This window comes from Rhinichthys klamathensis, unplaced genomic scaffold, assembly GCF_029890125.1.
Source record: "Rhinichthys klamathensis goyatoka isolate OS25496 unplaced genomic scaffold, OSU_Roscu_1.1 h1tg000157l_1, whole genome shotgun sequence".
NCBI classification, from domain to species: Eukaryota; Metazoa; Chordata; class Actinopteri; order Cypriniformes; family Leuciscidae; genus Rhinichthys; species Rhinichthys klamathensis.
This window is the reverse complement of record NW_026606692.1, coordinates 725031-749181: the sequence shown is the minus strand read 5'-3', so window position 1 is coordinate 749181 and position 24151 is coordinate 725031. Positions and strand designations below refer to the sequence as shown.

The 24151-nt window shown below is 33.9% G+C and overlaps 2 protein-coding genes across 4 annotated transcripts in view; one reads left to right on the top strand and one right to left on the bottom strand.

The window, feature by feature from the left end:
- Nucleotides 1-5522: 5522 nt before the first annotated feature.
- On the top strand, nt 5523-12225 carry LOC130090956 (gamma-glutamylaminecyclotransferase C-like). Its single transcript, XM_056258602.1, has 2 exons — nt 5523-5566; nt 11725-12225. Exons 1-2 carry the CDS (start codon nt 5543-5545, stop codon nt 12223-12225), a joined length of 525 nt encoding a protein of 174 aa, XP_056114577.1. The 5' UTR covers nt 5523-5542.
- Nucleotides 12226-14309: 2084 nt separating this feature from the next.
- The window catches only part of farp1 (FERM, RhoGEF (ARHGEF) and pleckstrin domain protein 1 (chondrocyte-derived)), a 100437-nt gene continuing 90595 nt past the window's right edge, over nt 14310-24151 (bottom strand). For all 3 annotated transcript variants that reach the window (XM_056258633.1, XM_056258635.1, XM_056258634.1), the window contains exons 23-27: nt 23953-24065; nt 22584-22747; nt 16157-16264; nt 15919-16070; nt 14310-14799 (exon numbers count right to left, since the gene is read on the bottom strand). In XM_056258633.1, coding sequence (XP_056114608.1) covers nt 14718-14799; nt 15919-16070; nt 16157-16264; nt 22584-22747; nt 23953-24065 — 619 coding nt within the window. In that variant the 3' untranslated portion in view covers nt 14310-14717. The remainder of the gene's footprint in view (nt 14800-15918; nt 16071-16156; nt 16265-22583; nt 22748-23952; nt 24066-24151) is intronic.

Below are 24151 nucleotides of genomic sequence, written 5' to 3'. Positions count from 1 at the left end.
TAAATATGAATCAGTCCCAACTGGTCAACAGGAAAACCTTGGGGTAGCATTAGGAGAGATTGAATGGAACCGAGTCCTCTCTAAAGGGGATCTGGAGAGTGACTGTGACCAATTTGCTACAACAATTAAGAAAGTCATGGGGCCCTACCTCAGAAAGCGGAGTCATAAGTTAAACAGGGACACATTGCCCTGGCTCAATGAAGGATGTAGGAAACTTATGAATGAAAGAGATCAATTATTGAAACAATCCTTAAAATCAGGTCTTACAACTGACCGACATAAATTTACTTCATTAAGAAATAAAGTAATAAAAACTCTGCGTCAAGCTAAAGCCAAATTTTTCATTGATACTATTAAAGAGGCTGGAGGAAATGGGAAGAAGATATGGCAAACCATAAATAAGTTGATTGGCAGAAAACAGAATTTTAAAAATAGAGATTTAGAGTTGGAAATTAACAATGAACTAGTTACAGACCCAACCATCATAGCCTCTGAACTAAATACTTTTTTTTTAGATTCTGTCTATGAAATAACTCAACTTTTTAATCCACTTAGCTACTCTGTTTGCTCCATTAATTATGCACAGCCGATTTTTCATCTACAACAAATAACTAAATTAGAAGTATCAAAGATTATTAATAGTTTAAAAATTTCGAAGGCCATGGATATCTATGGCCTTGATACATGTTTTTTAAAAAGGCATAAAGAGGTTCTTATTCAGCCTATTACACATCTGATTAATCAGTCCTTAAGTCAATCCATCATGCCTTCAGCATGGAAGTTGGCACTGGTCACACCTATTTTTAAATCAGGGGAAAGATCAGTCATGGACAATTATCGGCCTATCAGTATTTTACCTGTTGTTTCTAAAATACTTGAAAAATGGGTGGCCAATTTATTGATCCAACATCTCAATAAAAGCGAAAACTCACTCCATCCCTTGCAATTTGGCTTCAGGGCCCATCACTCAACAGAAACAGCCAATTGTTTGTTTCTGGAAAAGGTTAAAGGTTACTTAGATAAGAGTTCTTGCGTCGGTGCTGTTTTTTTAGACTTAAAGCGAGCTTTTGATACTGTTAATCATGAAGTTCTTTTATCTAAATTAACATATTTTAATTTCTCTGAGCAAGCTCTCAACTGGATAAAATCATACTTGTCATGTAGAAAGCAATGTGTTCGTATTAATGATGCAACGTCCCCTTTATGCAAATGTCCTGCAGGGGTCCCTCAAGGCTCCATACTTGGTCCGATTTTATTTACACTTTATATAAATGACCTGCCAGAGGCATGTAAAAATGTTGATGTCCAGTTGTACGCAGATGATGCCGTAATATTCACACATGGTAAGAACTATCTGGAGATAGCATCCACACTCACATCAGCAATGGCTCACATCGATGACTGGCTCACTAAGTCATGTCTCCATCTAAATACTAAAAAAACTGTTTGTATGGCGTTTACCAAACAAAGCATGAAGGTGTTAAATTCTAATGTATTCTTCAGAGGACAGGAGCTTGACATTGTTAATGAATTTAAGTATTTAGGAGTTATTTATGACTCCACTTTAACCTTTAAATGTCATGTAAAAAAGGTGGCAAATAAAGTTAAATACAGTTTGCAGAATTTTAAACAAGTTAGGCCATTCCTTAATACCAAAGCTGCGAAGTTGTTCTTATATACTATGATTTTTTCTCATATTGAGTACTGTTTTTTAAATTGGTCATTAACTAGTATATCTACGCTTAAAAATATTAAATCTCTTTTTAAGAAAGCCATAAAAATTTTTGATAAAAAAGCTTTGTCATTTCACCATTGTGATATCCTAGCGAGACATAATTTTCTAAGTTTCGACAATCTAAAAAATTTCAAGTATGTTTGTCTGGTTTATAAAGTGTTAAACAATCTTGCTCCGCCTCCGCTGCATGTCTTCTTTCAAAAACTTGCATGTGGAGGTAGTACACGGGCCTCTGCAAAAGGGGACTGCATGATACCATTTAGACGTACCACCTTTGGACAAAATGTATTATCAATAATAGGTGGTAAACTATGGAATAATTTGCCCCTTTCGATACGAGAGTGTCCTTCTTTTGACACCTTCAAAACTCACTTGAAAAAGTGGCTCATAGATAACCAGAGATGCACTCATATTTAACTATCATACTTATATAAGCCATAAACTATCGTGGTTAAAATTAATTGTAGTATAGTGGTGATTGTATAATGTTTGTGTTTTTATGTACATCTTGTTTTTATCTATACGCTGTCTGTAATATCAATGTATTTTTATTTGTGTATGTTGTTATAGTGAATGAATGCTGTATGACTGTTGTTATTTTATTTATTTGTTTTTGCTACCGGCCTAGGGACTGCAGATGAAAACTAGTATCTGTTTACTAATTCTGGCGTATTTACATGGTGTAGTTTTCTACAACAATGTTCATGAATACGCATGGTCCCTATCAAATAAACTAAATAAAAATAAAAAATAAAAAAAAAAAAAAAATCTCTCTTTAAATACTGGTCAGTTCGAGAATAATTTATGCAATTTTATGATACATTTGAAAGAATTAAAAGAGCATTTTAATGTCTATTCTTGTATTGCTTTGTGTAATTTACCCAACACTGTTTAGCATCATAGTATTTATTAGTTTTTATTTTTGGATTTTAATTTTAGTATTTTGGTGGTTATATGAGTTTGCTCTCCGGTCATTTGACTTTTTTTTTTTTTTAAGTTTTTTTTTTTTATTTAAAAGTTTTGACACTTGCTGTGTAAACAAAAAATGTAGTACCATAAAATAAAATCCCCTAAAAATACAAAATATTAAATAAAAAGCATTATCGGACTAAAATATATACGTTTATTTCCCTGAAATAAAAAACAATTTTGACCGCCACGCACCTGTCCCGATGAAGATCGGCTCAAACCGGTTTCTACAAACAAAAGGTACTTTAATAAGACAAACTCATGTAATTCAAAGGCGAGAAGGCAATGTAACAGAGAGTCTACACACAATACCAGAAAACAACTGAATAAAAAGGAGGAACTTAAATACAAGGTGGTGATGAGACAATGAGAAACAGCTGTGATGATTAATGAGTTTCCATGACAACTCACTTAAGGCGGGAAACTATAGGAAGCATGATGAATGCAAACTAAAAGTCCATGAAAACTCAACTAAACACACAGATCGTGACAGCACCAGAGGGTGAAATATGTCCATTTAGTTTCATTTCAGTTTTAGTTTTAGTAGATGTTTGATTTCAAATTAAAGTTTAAACTAAATGAAAATTAGAAATTATGCATTCTAACTGTAAAAAAAAAAAAAGATTTTTATAATAATTTTTATTTAAATTAACGTAAATGTTTTTGTAATATTTCTAATTTTAGTTAATGAACACAACACTGTGATTCCTGGAGTTTATCCCTCTTTTCATTGTTTATTTGAAGAAAGACTTGCTGTAAGAGTTGATGTCAGGCCCTGTGTGTGAAGTAAACAGTCGTAGTTGATTATATGGTTAGTTAAATGAGCGTTGTGTCTGATGTCAGGACACAGAATGTGATCGAGGGACATGTTTCTCGCTCTGGGGACAATAATGCATCTGTCTGTTCCTGTTATCAGTGAAGCTCCACATCTGCTCTTATTGCTTCTCCAACTCGCCCTACCATCCTCACAAAAGTGTCACTGGTGGTCGTGTCCAACAAACCACAAACTCAAACCAATTTACCTCATAGAGAGAGAGAGAGAGAGAGAGAGAGAGAGAGAGAGAGAGAGAGAGAGAGAGAGAGAGAGAGAGAGAGAGAGAGGGAGAGAGAGAGAGAGAGAGAGAGAGAGAGAGAGAGAGAGAGAGAGAGAGAGAGAGAGAGAGAGAGAGAGAGAGAGAGAGAGAGAGAGAGAGAGAGAGAGAGAGAGAGAGAGGAGAGAGAGAGAGGAGAGAGATAGAGAGAGAGAGAGAGAGAATAAACAAACTGGAGGGTTAAATCTGCTCTCTCTCTCTTTTTTTTTTCTTTTTTTTTTTTTTTTTTGATGTCAATTTTCAAGGACAAAGGGATTTTTGCCCCAAAAAAACGTATGATTCATAATTTAATTTTTCATGACTATTTTGAAATGTAAATGTCGGGGTGTGAGGTGTGTTAGTGTCGTCTCTCACTTAGGTGTGTAAGTTTCTCTGTTTATTTTTTAGGTGTTTTACAAATTCATCACTATAACTGATATAATGGTCTTGTTTATGGATTGTGATACTGGTTTACTGGAAATGGATAATACAACTAAAAAAAATGTTATTTTACATGTTTCATCCATTCATAGCCAAGAAAATTACTAACTAAGATTTAAGAGAGAATCTAAAATAAAATAAGATTTTACTATTCTACATGTATCAATGTGATTTTTTTGGTCTTTTATCATAGATTTTTCAGTGTCCCACATTAGGAAGCTGCTGATTATTTCAGACAATTTGCAATACGAGCACTAATATGTCTATAATATCTCTTATGAATGGGTTATCTGAATTTTCTCTTTTGATTTGATTAGGACACATACTGTTTTTTTTTAAATGGTGTGGATTTAATGTTTTGGTTACACATTGCAATATGTCACAGAAGTCTGAAGTGCAAAAAATGTCCCACATTAGGGCAATTCACCCTATATATATATATATATATATATATATATATGCCTATATGATTAATTTAAAGCTCGAATATAAGTAATCTCTTTCTCTCAGTATTCCAGCAGTGGTGATACACAGACCGAACACATGATGGCGCTAACTCACTACTATAGTTAACAACACACTGTTGTTGAAATAACATTAATAATAATATGAGTAATAATATGCCATTTTAAACACCAACAGTGCTAAAGATTCATTGTAATTTATTACTGTGTGTAGTTTGACAAATCAGACAACTATAAACTCTCTATGTCTTGTTGCCTGTCTGTATGTAAAACTTTACAAATAAAGTTGTAAATGTGAAACATTTTATAATTTAAAATTAATAACTAGCAGTATTAGTAAAATCATTTTCTTACACACAATATTTGTATTGAATAATTACATATTATTTATAGTAATTCAGTGTTAATTGAAGTGTATTAAAATATATTTAAATATTAGTAAGTTGTAATAGGTTTGGTTTTAAAATTGTTTAGTGTACTACGTTTTAATATTTCGACAGATTTGTAACATTTTAATATTAGTAGTAATGGTAGTAGCCTACTAATAAATAATGTTGCTCAGTTTCTTTGATCTAATATTGATCTGAATTTAATCTGATTTGTAGACATGAATATGGTGGACTCGTTGACATATCGCAGCAATGATGTATGTGTTTATTATGTCTATGTAATTTCTACTGTTTGAAATACAAGTAGAAAGTGTCTTTAAAACGAACCCCGCCCATCGCCATGTCATAAATCATGTCATGCGTCATTTCCTCATTTGGAATGCGGAAGTTGCGAATACACTGTATCAGCAGTTACTCCAGTTCAGTTTATACCTATGGTTTATACACCTGTTTCTCACAGTTTGATCTGTATAAATGAAAGGATTCGGATTATTGTCGGTAAGAAAGACATGTTCCTTCTCGTTTAGATGTTTATTGGATGGAGAAGAAAGTGAAGTGTTTACATGAGAGACATTTAGAAAAATCGAGCAACGAACGCATTATCATATCATAAAGATTGTTGTTCAGTTTTCATCTAAACTGCGGTAATGTCCGATCATCTTCAGCTTTAAATGGAGATATGACAACTTGGTTTCGGTACTATAGGACAAAACTTCATTTCCTCTCAAGTTTTTGTGACTGTGTCTGTTGGAATACAAATATATTATATTTGTAAGGAAAAGAGTTTTTGCATAATTTTTATAATGCACTGTATCAATGAGGAAAAAAATATTGGTGGTGTTTTTCCTGCTTAAAATTGGACACTATAACAATATCAATACACATTTTAATTAATTTTTTATTAATTTAATTTTTAAAAGTTTGTTGCATCAAGGCAACATTGTACCACAACGGACCAATTGAAACATTTGACATTTTCACGTAGAAAATAATAATAATAATAACTTTATTTTATATATCGCTTTTAAAAGTCAATTCTCAGAGCGCTTAACATAGACAATAGATAAAATAAGCATGACATACAATACAAACTATTACAGCATGCACGCATACAAACAATGTTATATAACAATAAATATATTTATTGAAAACATCAATTTCTTTAACCAGACACTTGAACGAACACATTTATCCAGTTTTTAATGTATTCATAATTTCATATTTAATAAAAAGTAACATTTCATATCCTTCTGTTGCTCTCAGGCAACATTGTACCATAGTGGAACACAAGTATTGCCAAACCATCATATCATCAAATTATCATAATCAATTTATCAAATTCATATCCATATTCACCCTGCAGGATTCACTATGTCACTATGACCTCATCTTCCTCATCACAGTATGACTCCTCTTCCTCACCATCATCAACTGGCAGTTGTGTTTTTATCATTTTTTAGGTGATATAGAAAATGTGCAGATCATAATATGTGCAGGTATAGTATGCGAGTTACTATTCTTATAAGTGCATTACAAAATCATGCAAAAAATGCAAATATATTTAGATAATTCGAACACGTTTCCTTACCAATATAATATATTTGTATCCAACAACCTATATGCCTAATGTGGTTCCATTGTGGTACAATTTTGCCTCGAGGCAACACCGTTTTTTTATGTCCTCTAAAACATTTGATGATATATAGTGTAAAGTTCTTGAAAATACTTCTTTACTTACCAGTGAAGGTGACTCATATTTTTGTGGGTGATTTAACTAGACACAAATTTAGTGAAAAATGCACTTTTCATTGGGGGAAATATGGAGCCATGTGCTGAAACAAAACACAAAATGGACCCCGTGGGTCATGTGACCACTTTATTGCACTTTCATTGATTAGTATTTGGGTTCTTCTCCCCTGAGATAGGTTTGACTAATAAATGTGTGTCTCGTTTTATTAAAAATAAACTAAAATAGGCCGTTGCCTGGATGCAACACCGTACCAGAGGGTTAAAACGCATGCAGATAATAAACTTTCATGATGATAAAGAACTGCAATATCACGTGAGCCCGATAGAAATAAAAAATATATATATGTTTTGTTGTCCCGCCCTCTTCTGGAAAGGGGTGGAGCAGCAGCTTATTTGCATTTGGTTTGGTCTATGGGCCTTTTAAGTACATTGTGACTGTTCTCAGCAGTATAACAAATCTACTCTGATATTTGGATTTTTGAGAACAAATCAGTGCACAAAAGTCAATGGCTACAAGAAAAGCAGCCGAGATGGAAGAAATAAAGGCATCTTTAAAGTTTATGGCAGATGAGATCAGCAAGGTTGCTACTCAACAACAAAGCATCTTGGCCCTTATGGAGGAGATACGTAATCTAAGAGAAACAGTAAATTTGAGAGATAAAAAGATTGATGAACTTGAACAAAGGATTGACGCATTGGAACAACAAACTTGGAGTAAAGATGTCATTATTACTGGACTAGAGACAAAGCATCGCAGCTACGCCAGAGCAGCAGCAGGAGCAAATGAAGGCGAGGACGCTCCTCTAGAAGAATTGCAGACATTGGAACAACAGGTTTTGCTGTACCTAAGCAGTAAACATATCGATCTGGATGATAGTAACATCTCTAGCTGCCATGCAATCCCAAACAAGAATCGTAAAGAGAAGCCATCCATAGTGGTACAGTTAGTTTCACAAAAGCACAAGATTGAGTTACTGCGACAGACCAGAAAATTAAGAGGTACCGGAGTCTACATAAACGAGTATTTAACAAAGAAAAATGCTGAAATAGCAAAATGGAGCCGTATACTCAGGAAACAAGACAAAATACAAGCAACATGGACAAGGAATGGGAAGGTGTACATCCGACCAAATGGAGAAGATCAAAATAGGCCAACCATAATAAGAAAATTGCAAGAATTGGACAGTTACAAGTGATGGTCCACTTCAGCAGGATAAAGGACTTTGTATTGCTATGGAGGAACTTGTGAAGAAATTGAGGAATATAACTATAGATGATATGTCTGACCGGGATGAACTTAAGAGGTATGGTTTTGAAAATGAAATTGATCCAGATATGCATTACTATAACAATCTTGACATTACTTGTAATTATTATACGGAACAAGAATTTAACAAGAGTGTGGAAATGTATGGTGCTCTGTCCGTTGTACATTTCAATAGCAGAAGTCTAAGTAAAAATTTCTCCGCTATCAAAGAATTTCTTAAGTCCTTTAAAAAATTTACTTATAATAATAGCAATATCAGAGACTTGGCTTGATGATGGTAAAGTGGATGACGTGGGTCTTGAGGGATACGAGTTGTATACTATCAACAGGAATAATAAAAAGGGCGGAGGAGTGGCTTTGTATATAGATCAATCATTAAGAAGTAAAATTGTAAAAAATGTTTCATATAGCATAGACAATGTTCTGGATTGTGTAACAGTGGAAATTGAAGTAGAACATTCCAGTAATATAATTATTAGCTGTGTGTACAGACCACCAGGAACATGTTTGTCAACATTTAATGAAAAAATTATAGATTTGCTTAACAATATGACCACCGACAAAGTACAAATAGTGTGTGGAGACTTCAACATTGATATACTTAATCAATGTGTCTTTAAAGGTATTTCTGAGTTTATAAATATGATGTACAGTAATCATTTATGTCCACTTATTGATAAGCCAAGCAGAATTACATCAGAAACTGCAACCCTAATAGATCATATTTTTACCAATAAACTTGAGGAAAAAGTTGTTGGGGGCTTATTTATTACGGATGTCAGTGATCATTTGCCAGTATTTGCAATATTTCCACATTTTTTTATACGAATCCCATACCAGTAATAAATTCATAAGAAGATGTACGGCAAAAAATATTGAAGAATTCAAAAAGGAACTCAGTAACCAAAACTGGTCTGATATTTATGCAGAAAGTGATGTAAATGTAGCATACGATACTTTTTTGTATAGATTTATTGAGTTGTATAATATCAATTGCCCCATGAAGATGATTCATAACCAAGAAAATAGATCAGCAAAAAAGCCATGGATAACAAAAGGTATTGAAAATGCATGTAAAAAGAAGAATGCACTATATGTGAAATTTGTATAAAAAAAAAGGACTATTGAGTCGGAAGAAAAATACAAAAAATATAAAAATAAATTGATAAGTATTATCCGAAATAGTAAAAAACAATATTTTCATACCCTCTTAGAACAACAAAAGCAAAATATGCAAGGAACTTGGAAAGTATTAAACAAAATTATTTAAAAAACGAATAACAAACGAGAGTGTACAAGTTATTTCATGAATGACAATGAAGTCCTTATTAGAAATCCAAAGGAGATAGTAAATGAATTCAATGATTACTTTGTTAATGTTGGTTTCAATTTGGCAAAAGGTATTACTGAATCAAAAAGTAAAAATATAAAGAGTTGTGAAAATATCAGTAGGAACTTTTCCTCGATGTATGTGTCTGACATTAGCAAAAATGAAATACTGGAGATTGTGAATGGTTTTAAAAATAAAAGGTCAACCGATTGGACAGATATGGACATGAAACTAGTTAAAAAATATAATCCATTTAATATTAGAACCCCTGACTTATATCTTCAACTTGTCCTTTAAATTTGGAGTGTTTCCAGATCAGATGAAAATTGCAAAAATTATACCAATTTACAAGAGTGGTGATAGTCATTTATACTCAAACTATAGACCAATTTCATTATTATCCCAATTTTCAAAAATACTGGAAAAAAATTTTTTGAAGAGGCTTGATAGTTTCATAGAAAAATTCATGATATTAAGTGACGATCAATATGGATTCAGGAGTGGTCGATCGACTTCAATGGCAGTTATTAAATTAGTTGATTATATAGCATCTGCATTAGACAAAAAGTATTCTACTTTGGGTGTTTTTGTCGACCTCAAAAAAGCCTTTGATACCATAGATCATAAATTGTTAATGAATAAACTAGAGCAGTATGGTTTTAGAGGCCGTGCTTACTCTTGGTTAGAAAGCTATCTTGACAATAGACACCAGTATGTTCATTTTAATGAGCATCAATCAGAAATGCGTAAAGTAACTTGTGGGGTGCCCCAGGGTTCTTTGCTTGGTCCTAAGTTGTTTATTTTATATATTAATGACATCTGTAAGGTATCCAATTTGTTAAAATGTGTATTATTTGCAGATGACACAACACTGTATGTATCTGGGGAAAATCTTCACCAATTAATTTCTGATGTGACTAGAGAACTATCCAGAATTAAGCAATGGTTTGACCGAAATAAACTATCTTTTAATTTAAGTAAAACCAAATATATTATATTTAGTAATCGACAAATTAAAACCAGCATGAGCTTAAAGATTGATGATGTGGAACTAGAAAGGGTAAATGAAAACAAATTTCTTGGAATAATATTAGACCATAAACTATCCTGGAAACCTCACATCGCTCATGTTCAATCAAAACTGTCTAAAACAATAGCTATATTACATAAAACCAAGTATTTTTTAAATACGCCGTCTTTGTATATTCTGTATTGTTCTCTTATTGTTTCATATTTTTCTTACTGTGTTGAAATATGGGGGCATGCCTACACCACAAACACAAAACCCATTTTTATTTTACAAAAAAAAGCTATAAGGATAGTCAATCATTCACCGTATAATGAACCGACAAATGCTATATTCTGTAAATTTAAAGCAATAAAATTTTCTGATTTAGTCAGTCTGAATACTGCCGTTTTTATGTTCAAAGTTAATAGGAAAATAGTGCCTGAAAATATTCTATGTTTGTTTGAAAACAGGGAACAGAAATATAACTTAAGAGGAGAGAACATGTTTAAAAAACAGATTTTTTTCAGAACAAACTTTAAAATGAACACCATCTCGGTAAAAGGGGTCGACTTGTGGAATGGTCTCACTGATGATATTAAGAGGAGTAATTCCATTCATTACTTTAAAAAACAGTTTAAAATCTTAATTTTTGACAAATATTCGGATGCTTAAGAAAAATTGCCCAAGATAAGTTTATGTATAATTGTTGTGTTTAGATTTCAATAATATAAGTAATAAATAAATATTTGTAATCAAGTGCAGAGGTTTGTATGTATGTATATGAGTATGCAGTATGTGTATAGGAATGAGTGTATGTTTGCATATGTTTATACATGTATATTGTTTATGTTCAAATTTTGATGGGTAGATGTTGATGTATATGATGTAAATAGGGTAGGCGTAATAAGCCATGGCTTCAGCCTACACCTGTTCGGTTACCTTCTTTGTTTGTAATGAATTTGTTGTATATATTCTGTTTTATGTTTAGTAACCGAATAAACCTTTATTATTATTATTATTATTATTTAAAGATACACGCATGAAAACAGCATGTTTTTGCTTCCCTCAAAAATGGGCTTTTACATCATGGTAGGCTACAATAATTTATCTGATTTGAACTGAAACTTCACAGACATATGCTCATACGTCAAAGAATGTCAATAATATGTCATTCAAGTTCAATTAATTTGTCTTCTCCACAGATCACTGAACCAGTCCGACCAAAACCAACCAAAATCATTTAAAATGCATTTATATGTGGATTTTGGATCATAATGACGTGTGATCTCTTTCTCCCACAGGTCATTATTAGTGTCTTTCCCGCGGTGCACATGGCGAAAGTCTTCGTGTACGGGACGCTAAAGAAAGGCCAGGCCAACTACTTCAGGATGAGGGATCATGCCAACGGTCAGGCCGAGTTCGTGGCTCACGCTCGCACCGTTGAGCGATACCCGCTCGTGATCGCAACCGAAGACAACATCCCCTTCCTCCTGAACGTCCCCGGGACGGGTCAGCGCGTTCACGGAGAGATCTACAGCGTGGACCAGAAGATGCTGGATTACCTGGACGAGTTTGAAGATTGTCCACAGATGTACCAGCGCACACTCATCCGGCTGGAGCTGCAGGACGGGCCCGGCGGAGGAGAACACACACCGGAGGCTGGAAGTAGCGTCGAGGCCTTTGTGTACAGCACAGAAACATATGAACCCAAGTGGCTCCAAAAACCAACGTATGAGAGTTATGATTCTAACGGTGATCACGGGCTGCGCTATGTGTGTCGTGAAGACAGATGTCTTGAGTAGGCTAACATTTACCAGGGTTTTACCACACCTGCCAGTGTCACATTTAATTAATTAACCATTCAAGTATTTTACAACAAAGAGAGTGTGTAGAGCATTGTTTTTTAAATATATTTTTTGTTCCGTTATGACAGTTAGATTATTTAGCTGTTTTAGCAAAAAATATAGTTTTTAAGGGAAAAAAATGATGAAATATAAGTTTTTGAGTGGTTTTGGTCATCATATACTGTATTCACATTTCTCAGGGAATCTTCCAGTCATAACTTTCTCATGGTGACGTTGCAACTTTGTTTCCAGATATTTTAGCAAATTAATGAGAAATTACCGCATAGGCCTACATATTTGGAGGGAGAAAACAAAATCCTAAAAATCTATATCAACTTATTGGTACTGTATATTATCCGCTATGTATAATGTTATTAGAAGATGTGATGATTTCTGTAGACATTGTCATTTAAATCTGTGTGCTTTACGTTTACACTTAAAACCGTTAATTTAGTACTGAAATGTTTCATTTTTGGCACTTGGCAAGTGTTTATTTTGGTGTTAATGTGGTATCAAATGGCATTATTAATTTAATGCTGTGTAAATATGATAGATGAGCAGCACTGTGTTTTATATAGTACTTCAACACTCAAAATATTACCATGCTTACAGGGCACATTTAAGTAGCCTATTCAAAGGATGATTCAACTGTAAAAAGAAATGAGAACAATCTTAGAAATATATATAGAATTATGGAATCTTAATCTTCAATAAATAGGCTGCATAGTGCTCTACTTATAAAAGCACCTCAATATTGAATATCTAGATATCAGGTGTATCTGTACATGAGATTTCTAAATTGCACTTTAAAAATAAAATGAATAAATTCAAAATGTTTTCATTTTTGTTGTTTTAGAACATCAATGTAAAATGACAACAAATGCAGCACACATGCCATATATATATGGATTTGTTTATTCTGAACATATTCACGCACTGTCAAACATACATATCTGCCAACATAATCCATATTGGGTTTTTTAATATATATATATTTATATGCATTAAGAAAGAATTAAAATGCTTAAAAAAAGATTAAAGAAGAATTTTGGCACTCAAGCATTTAGACCAAAGGCAGCTGCTTCCTTCAGAGAAAGACTTTTCTTTTCTTGCACCATGACAGAATAATGGCTGACGCTGAGGGATTGTGTGGCGTTCCCTCATAAACGAGTGTGGAGTGGTTCACAGTTAGTATCAAAACTTGTATAAAAAACGTCCTACAAAAGAAAGGTTGGAAGGCAGCGTGTGCCGTAGTCTCAGGCCAGCAGAGATGATGCACCGAAAACATTACAAATCCAGCTTGTGCATAAACCGGTCCGGCACGCCCGGGTCACTTCACCCAAAAACTCAATTTTGCATCAAGTCAAGCATATTTTTACGAGCAAAATGATTCCTAATGTAATATAGTAATGAAAATCAGTTTTATTTGAATAAAAATCAGTATAAATTCAACAACAAATTAAACTAGCTATTGTACATATATATATTACAATAATGCAAATTTCAGGGCAAATTGTCATGGAAATGCAATAAAAAATTAACTTAATGGTCCTAAAAATAGGCTTTATTTTCTTCATGCAAACAAAAAGCTTAATTTTTGTCCTTTGGATTTCGGGGTGAAATATGACCTGAACATCTTTCGCCAGTTTTTTTTGTGTGTGTGTGTGTGTGTGTGTGTGTGTGTGTGTGTGTCTTTCTCACTGAAATGTAGTCAATTCATCATAAACATCATTATTAAAAGCTGTGGTGTTACTACAGTTAAAATGTCATTGATAATTTCTGTTCAGTTTACAGGCATTTAGTTCACGAAACACGAGCAGAAGAATTTCAAGTGTAAATTGTTCGTAAAACAGTTCTCAGAGTAAACCATCTCATTCAATTCAATAAAACCGGTCTCACGTACACAATAGCACCCAATAAACCATTTATAAAAGCACTCGCACATAAACGCTCACGTACAAATCAATAAAACATTCGCAAAAACATCCTTCGGAATAAATCAGCACATACACCCGTTGCATTCAATAAAAAAATCGAAAAAAAAAACATTCCTGAAAGCATTCTTGTGAATTTTACGAACAATTTACACAAATGAGTTGCATTTCATGATCAAGGACTGTTTCCCAACTAAATATCGTGTCTTTCTGCACATTTAAAACTGGAAGTGTTTGACTTGAACCCGCTGATCTCTCCATCGTGCGATGATGTTGATGATGATAGTAGTATTTTCTGGACTCTGGCACTGACCTCCATATTCTCATGATCTCACAAAACTTCACATCTGAACCCAATCAAAGGCTGAATTTTTCTATAAAGTGAAACGACGATACAGCACACGAAACCATTCCCACTCAAAGCCGCTGCCATAAGAAATGTGTTAGTGTGTGTTGGGAGAACCTGATTGAGAACGTCCTGTGTGTGTGTGTGTGTGTGTGTGTGTGTCTCTTTGGTCAGTAGGGATGTGGATCTTTGCGGCTGAAGGAGCGGATGTGATTGGACGAGCACGTTGCACTGCGGATCACCTCCATCCACCTACAGATCACATGACAGGAACAGGATTCAGGACTGCAGTAATAATGCACAATAATGTATCGAACAATGCAATGAAGTCGACTTGACATCTATCTGTCTGTATAATATATTTATAACATTATTATTTTTATAATTATATTATTTATGATTCATGCACTTTTTGTTTTAATTTGACATATTTTGTATTGTTTTACTCATCTATTTTGTTTTATCCATTTTATTTTTTGTAGCATGTTTCTGTAATAGAGTATTTTATTATGGAAGCATGCTACCAAAAAAAGTATATAATTTTGTTACAGAAACATTTTTTTTTTAAAATCATAAAATATTGTTTGCTTTTAATTTGAGATATTTTACATAGTTTTACTTATCTATTTTATTTTGTGTAGTACTATTCTGTAAATAATATTAGGGATGCACAGATCTGAAAATGATAATTCTTTATATTTGAAAGCCGATATATTGGCTGATAAATCTATATCCACATTTTTATAGAATTTTTGAGAGCCTGATTGCAAACACAAAAGTGGTAAGAGCCAAGCACTTCAACACAGCTCCTGTTGAGGATGCACAATGTTTTATTTCAGTAATGTTCTCATTATAATTTGATGTAGGATTTGATATAACGCGGATCCACAACAGAACCGGAAGACAATACAATGCTGAATAAAGTCCTAGTTTTTGTTATTTTTGGACCAAAATGTATTTTCGATGCTTCAACACACTCTAACTAACCCACTGATGTCACATGGACTACTTTGATGATGTCTTTATTTCCTTTCTGGACAAGGACAGTATACCGTACATACATTTACAATGGAGGGACAGAAAGCTCTCGGACTAAATCTAAAATATCTTAAACTGTGTTCTGAAGATGAACGGAGGTCTTACGGGCTTGGGTCGACATGAGGGAGAGTCATTAATGACATAATTTTCATTTTTGGGTTAACTAAGCCTTTAAGTAATGAGTAATATTAATTAATTACATGTACTTACTATAGGGATAGGGTATTAGGATTTGGTTGAGGGTTAGTTACATGTAACAAGGACACTGTAAAATAAAGTGTTACCAAGTATTCTCATTACAGGAACACACTACAGTGTTTTGGTTGTACGCACCTCTCAAACGTGTACTCGCTCTCGGATCTGAAATAGTAGACGTGTGATTTGAAATGCAGCTTGAAGACGTAGTCTTTATGGATGTTCTCGGACTCTGAGGGAATGGTGATGGAGTATCCCAGCAGAGGAAGACTGGCCAGGGGAAACTCGTCCTGCAAACAGACCTTCACGTCAAACACGGCACAAATACTCCATTAAAGGTCATGAGGAAATGTGCTATTCTGTGAGCTCGTCTCACCTGGTGTGTTTTGTAGAAGAACAGGCTGAAGTTGGTGAAAACCACCCATAACTTCTGCCAACCATTGCTGTTCTTAAACTTCCTCAGCAGATTCCCAGACAGCTGATTCTGAACAATAAAGACCAATGAGAAACAGAGAGAAGACGCTTCGCATTCAACCAGGGTCCAAAATCTACAAGTCAAGTCACCTTTATTTCTATAGCGCTTTATACAAAGGTGCTAATATTTACATTTTAGGTGTTAATATGAACATTTTAGGTACTAATGTGTACATTTTAGGTGTTAATATGTACATTGTAGGTGCTAATATGTAAATTATAGGTGCTAATATGTACATTTTAGGTGCTAATATGTACATTGTAGGTGTTAATATGTACATTGTAGGTGCTAATATGTACATTTTGGGTGCTAATATGTACATTTTAGGTGTTAATATGTAAATTTTAGGTGCTAATATGTACATTGTAGGTGCTAATATGTACATTTTAGGTGCTAATGTGTACATTTTACATGCTAATATTTACATTTTAGATGCTAATATGTACATTTAGGTGCTAATATGTACATTGTAGGTGCTAATATGTACATTGTAGGTGCTAATATGTACATTTTAGGTGCTAATATGTACATTTTAGGTGCTAATATGTACATTGTAGGTGCTAATATGTACATTTTAGGTGTTAATATGTACATTTTAGGTGCTAATATGTACATTTTAGGTGCTAATATGTACATTGTAGGTGCTAATATGTACATTTTAGGTGCTAATATGTACATTGTAGGTGCTAATATGTACATTTTAGGTGCTAATATGTACATTTTAGGTGCTAATATGTACATTGTAGGTGCTAATATGTACATTTTAGGTGCTAATATGTACATTTTATTTTAGGTGCTAATATGTACATTTTAGGTGCTAATATATACATTTTAGGTGCTAATATGTACATTTTAGGTGCTAATATATACATTTTAGGGGCTAATATGTACATTTTAGATGCTAATATGTACATTAAGGTACTAATATGTACATTTTAGGTGCTAATATGTACATTTTAGATGCTAATATGTACATTAAGGTACTAATATGTACATTTTAGGTGCTAATATGTAAATTTTAGGTGCTAATATGTACATTTTAGGTGTTAATATGTACATTTTAGGTGCTAATATGTACATTTTAGATGCTAATATGTACATTTTAGATGCAAATATGTACATTTTAGGTGCTAATATGTACATTGTAGGTGCTAATATGTACATTGTAGGTGCTAATATGTACATTTTAGGTGCTGATATGTACATTTTAGGTGCTAATATGTACATTGTAGGTACTAATATGTACATTGTAGGTGCTAATATGTACATTTTAGGTGCTAATATGTACATTTTAGGTACTAATATGTACATTTTAGGTGCTAATATGTACCATTAAGGTACCAATATATGCAACCTTACAAAAGTGTACCTTTTGAAAAGGTACAGCCCCAGTGACTGCTTTTGTACCTTTTTTTCTGAGAGTGTACAGATTGTTTCAAAGCAGCATTACAGAGATAACAGGAAAATAGTGATTGAATGATGTAAACGGGGTTCATTCTGCTGTAAAGCGGCTCGTGACAGAAAATAGTGTCATTGTTCAGATGAAGTCAGTTCAGTCTTGATTCAGATTCGTTCAATAACTGTGTAAAGATCATCACATATGAAATGAGTTTAATTCATCTATTGAAGCAGCTCTGCAGAAAAGCCTAGTTCAGTTCTCATCTGGTTAGCCAACTTATTAATATGACTTATATTATTAATGTATTTATTTAATAATATATGAGGTTTTTCAAAGTACATATATAACATTTAGTTTCGTAATCAAATATATTTGATTTACTTGAATCTCTTATAACGTAATGCATAATTTAAATCACAATATACAGTACGAGAGATACAATTGTGATGTAATAGTTAATATGATCTATCAAACAGTTTCCAATCTTCAAAATATCTTCTTTTTTGTTCAGCAGAAGAAAGAAACTCATACAGGTTTGGAACATGAGGGTGTAAAAAATAAAAAATAAATAGGTGAACTGTCCCTTTAAATCACGCATAATCTTAAAATGAGGAATTTTAATGTAATGCATGATTTAAATATCTTATATCGTGATTTTAATCATGCATAATGTAAAAAATACTAATTTTAACATTATGCATGGCTTAAATCACAATATATTCACAATTTCAAAGATTGCATTTGTCGTTTGGTTTTTATTTACCAAAGGCAATTTTTACTCACTTGACTTAAATATAATATTTTGTATATTTTGGACTCTGGGCACAACAAAGGTATGAGACCGACAGCACAAAGTGTCACCATGTTCATTTCAAAAGAACTTCTTCCTCTGAATAGAGCTGAATCTTGAATATTCAAGATCTGAATAGAGAAAGTGTCCATTCATACAGGATTCAATTCAGTTTTATTTAACATTTTTGGACGATGCACACATGTGTCAGACTGACAACTTTGTATGTCTTGTAGTTTATTCAGCATATCTTGACACAAACGCTGCATTTTTAAGATGCCATGTCAAGTTAATTTTATTTTACCTTTATTTTACCATTCTAGATCATCTAGATTTTATTATCATCATTGCAAGAAGGAGTCCTGTATGAATGTGTGTCTGAAACTGAGGTGTCGTTACGTTTGTGCTGTTAGTGAAAGACCTGAAGAAGAATCAAACACATTCAACACGAGAGAAACACACTGAAGTGAAGCGAACAAACACCATCACAACCCCGAGTACAGTCAGTGTTCAGAGGGACAATCACTGCTTTCATATCAGTTATTACACTCTATGTGCAAAGTAGACAGTCCAGCTCAGGGTGTTGAATATGATATTAAGGTAAAACTAAGAAATCATTGATTGTGTGACACTGCGGGAAATTCAAATCCACTATTAGACAAAACGGACTCATTTAAGTATTTTACAATCCTATTATAGTATTATTACTTTTAAAATGGCTTTTTTATATATATATATATATATTTTCAGTTTTCACTTTGTTTTTTCTCAAGTTTTCATTTATTTTTGTTTTAGTTTTAGTCATTTAGGTACTTCAACTTATTTTATTTCAGTTAGTTGTCAATGTATTATTATTTTATTTTTTTTCTGGGAAAATAAGAGTGCAGTCTATGTATTCTTTCACTAACATTTTTACAGAAACGAATAAAACAATTAATTGATTATATATATATATATATATATATATATATATATATATATATATATATATATACATACACTAAATATAATTTATTATATATATAAAAATCATTATACAGTAAAAATATATTAAGTTTTTGTAGAATGTTTTAAAGATACTACTATACAAAATGTATTATATTATAAATGTTGTAAAATGCATTTGCCATGTTTTTAGAATATTTGTATTTGCTTATAATTTATATAATTATATTTATTGTTTCTTATAACTTATAATCTTAATTATTTTCTTATACAACTTATTTAAGTTTTAGTAATTTAAGTACTTACAGGTGAAACTCGAAAAATTAGAATATCATGCAAAAGTTATCATTTTGATGATTATGGCTCACAGTTTATGAAAACCCCAAATTAAAAATCTCATACATGAAATCAATAAAAAAAAGGATTTTAAATGCATAAATGTCGGCCCTCTGAAAAGCACAATAATGCATATGTATATAGCTAAATATACTAAATATATTAATTTAACCTTTTAATTTGAATTACTGAAATACATGAACTGTTGCACGATATTCTAATTTTTCGAGTTTCACCTGTAAGTACGTTCTAATTTTCATTTAAGATTCACTTTTTGATTGAATATTTGTATTTTAATTTATTTCAGATTTATTTCGATTACCGAAAATGATTTTTAATAGTTTTAGTTAACAATAACAACACTGGTTTGAAGACGGCCTGTAATAACAGGACTTATAAGCTCATTAAATATCCTTTGTTAAGAAAACTTAAACGCGATATCAGGTTAAAAATGTAATTAACATGAGTTTATCTTCACAAATCACCATCCAAACATCCGAACCGTCACTCTGTCGCATCTTTAACTCTTCTAAATGCGCAAGTGAAATGGTCCATTATACGGGTCCATGTTTTACCTCTCTACTCCTGCAGGTTTCGCTAAAGGAGAGGCTTTGGACACGATACCAACACACCAGAGCGAGAGACACGGGCCCCTGGGCCCTGAGCGGGGCCACAACGGGAGCCTCTGAGAGACTGACTGGACTAGGGCCGTCTAACACAGCGGAGGACAGAGACAGAAGAGAAGAAGAGAAACACACACAGTCAGAGACATGACACACACACACACACTGGGGTTGAACAGGGACACGGAGAGAGAGAGTCTGAACCAGGAGGAAGACCAGCACTCGTCTGATGAAGAACACGTCACACAAAAAAACACTGAAAAAAGAGTTTAGAAGGAAAATATGTGAAAATCCTTTAAACAAGATCCACTGACTTGAGAGGCAACACTCCATGAGATCAGCTTTTATTGATTATGAATATACTGCGAGTGTATTGTGTGTTTTACTGCGCTGGCGATTTATTTCCACTTACACCAAAAAAGGTTTATATATTAAAATAGATAAGAGGATATATATATATATATATACACTCACCTAAAGGATTATTAGGAACACCTGTTCAATTTCTCATTAATGCAATTATCTAATCAACCAATCACATGGCAGTTGCTTCAATGCATTTAGGGGTGTGGTCCTGGTCAAGACAATCTCCTGAACTCCAAACTGAATGTCAGAATGGGAAAGAAAGGTGATTTAAGCAATGTTGAGCGTGGCATGGTTGTTGGTGCCAGACGGGCCGGTCTGAGTATTTCACAATCTGCTCAGTTACTGGGATTTTCACGCACAACCATTTCTAGGGTTTACAAAGAATGGTGTGAAAAGAGAAAAACATCCAGTATGCGGCAGTCCTGTGGGCGAAAATGCCTTGTTGATGCTAGAGGTCAGAGGAGAATGGGCCGACTGATTCAAGCTGATAGAAGAGCAACTTTGACTGAAATAACCACTCGTTACAACCGAGGTATGCAGCAAAGCATTTGTGAAGCCACAACACGCACAACCTTGAGGCGGATGAACTACAACAGCAGAAGACTCCACCGGGTACCACTCATCTCCACTACAAATAGGAAAAAGAGGCTACAATTTGCAAGAGCTCACCAAAATTGGACAGTTGAAGACTGGAAAAATGTTGCCTGGTCTGATGAGTCTCGATTTCTGTTGAGACATTCAGACGGTAGAGTCAGAATTTGGCGTAAACAGAATGAGAACATGGATCCATCATGCCTTGTTACCACTGTGCAGGCTGGTGGTGGTGGTGTAATGGTGTGGGGGATGTTTTCTTGGCACACTTTAGGCCCCTTAGTGCCAATTGGGCATCGTTTAAATGCCACGGCCTACCTGAGCATTGTTTCTGACCATGTCCATCCCTTTATGGCCACCATGTACCCATCCTCTGATGGCTACTTCCAGCAGGATAATGCACCATGTCACAAAGCTCGAATCATTTCAAATTGGTTTCTTGAACATGACAATGAGTTCACTGAACTAAAATGGCCCCCACAGTCACCAGATCTCAACCCAATAGAGCATCTTTGGGATGTGGTGGAACGGGAGCTTCGTGCCCTGGATGTGCATCCCACAAATCTCCATCAACTGCAAGATGCTATCCTATCAATATGGGCCAACATTTCTAAAGAATGCTTTCAGCACCTTGTTGAATCAATGCCACGTAGAATTAAGGCAGTTCTGAAGGCGAAAGGGGGTCAAACACAGTATTAGTATGGTGTTCCTAATAATCCTTTAGGTGAGTGTATATATGTATATATACTTCCTCAATTCAACATCAAAGTTTGTAAACAAACCTGCCTGAAAAGTTTGAAGTACTTGTAAAAGCCTGAATTTCTTTATATATAAATATATATATATAGGAAACAAATACTTAAGTCTTAATATCTTATGCAGCGCTGCTTCTCAAGCAAACTGATCTTGTACGACAAAAATACTCGTTAGGAACAGGATTTCCTGCAGTGAATGAAAAGTCATTATATCTTCACCCTCATGTGTTTGTGCACACTTGCTTATTTTTACATTCAAATGTAGTGAATCTGATGATGCTTTCAACTACCGATCAAACTCTCTGCTTCAATTATGATGCTTAATTCCAGATATTAACTCGTGGAAATGGAAACGGTGCACAAACTCCATGAGGGACCGATTACAAGTGTCGCCTTGAAAACAGTTGAAGTTCCCAGGAGAGAGAGAGAGAGAGAGGTTAACACAAACACAGAGACACAACGGAGGAAAAGCACAGGACACAGAGACTGGACGCTCAGGATCATGACGGCTTGGCTCCGGTACCTCTAACGCTACGCTAAAGTCCACCATGGACACGCTGGTGCTGCGGTGCCAGCACACATGAACCGTGGTGTTACCGCGGTGAGGCGTCTGCCGCTCGAGAGACGTGCGAGAGGCGCTCAGGTCATCCTCGGATTCCTGGTCAGCGCTAGATTCCTCAGGGGATTCTGGGAAATGTGGGAAGAACAGCCATTTAAACAGCCATTGCACAAGAAAAAAACAAGAAAAAGTGTTTTTTGTAACATATGTACCATGGTAAAATAATAATATGGTGTGTAATAATACATCAAATAATTATTTAAAAAAAACATTATTATATCTGATAAATAAACTATATGAAATAAATTAATAACAATTAAATAAATAATAAATAAACTCAATTTCATAAATATATAAAAAAAACATGCATTTTTTGTTACTTTGTGTGACCATTCCTACTTACACATTTTGTTTTACTTTTATGTATAAGACCATTATACATTTTTGTAAGCTTGTTTATAGTTTTTATTTAAAATAATAATAATAATAATTATTATATGTAATAAATAAACAATAATACATATGATATATACATAAATAATAAATAAACTACATTAAATAAATGTATAACAAATTAAAAAAACTTTTTAATTAAAACCATGCTTTTTTTGAACTTTGTATGTACCATGTTTCTTTTGGAAGTATCGTACTATCAAAGTAGTCCTTGCAAATTACCATTATACATTTTTGTAAGCTAGTTTTTATATATAATGATAATAATAATTTGTAATATTTTTTATTGATTTAATTATTATTATAACTAAAGAATGCATGAATAAATGAATTTTACAGACAACTACAACACTGGATATAAAGCATGTGGAACTGTCCTTTGCAGTCAAAAAGTTTTGCATGAGGTTTTCACAATGACACACAGTAAACAAAAACTCAATAATATTTCAGTCATATATGAGTTCATGCAGCGGCTCACAGGAGAGAACCGTGAACACACACACACACAACACACACTTCACAATGACATCAACGTCCAGAAGACAGGAACAATGCCAACAAAGAAAAGCAGAAGAGATTTAGTTGAATAAAGCAGAAAAAGAGTGTGTGTGTGTGTGTATCAGATTGCCGTGAAGGACTGGAAACCTGTGAAATATGATCCTGTGCAAAAACTGCTTTGTTAATTCAGTGTACAATGAGCACAAACTGTGTTTGAACACTCATAAACACACTCGTAAACACGTGCATCAGTCCATTACACAGAAAAACACAACATGTCATGAACTCTTCTGCAAGCATTAGTGTGTAAGAGGCCGGTGTCCGATCAGTGAACTCAGGACTAGCTGTAGATGACATGCAGACGAGTGTGTGTGTGACTCACTGCCGTCAGTGAAACTGCTGGACAGGATCTCAGCCGAGGCTCCGTTGCATTTGTCCGACAGTTCGATGGCCATCTTGATGTCCTCCACCCACTTGTCCATCTCAGACTCTGAGCTGAGGACGAGACGCAGACACGGTCACTCACAGAGGAGACGCGAGCGGGTCACTGAGTACACCACACTAATGAGGCTTCTCATCAA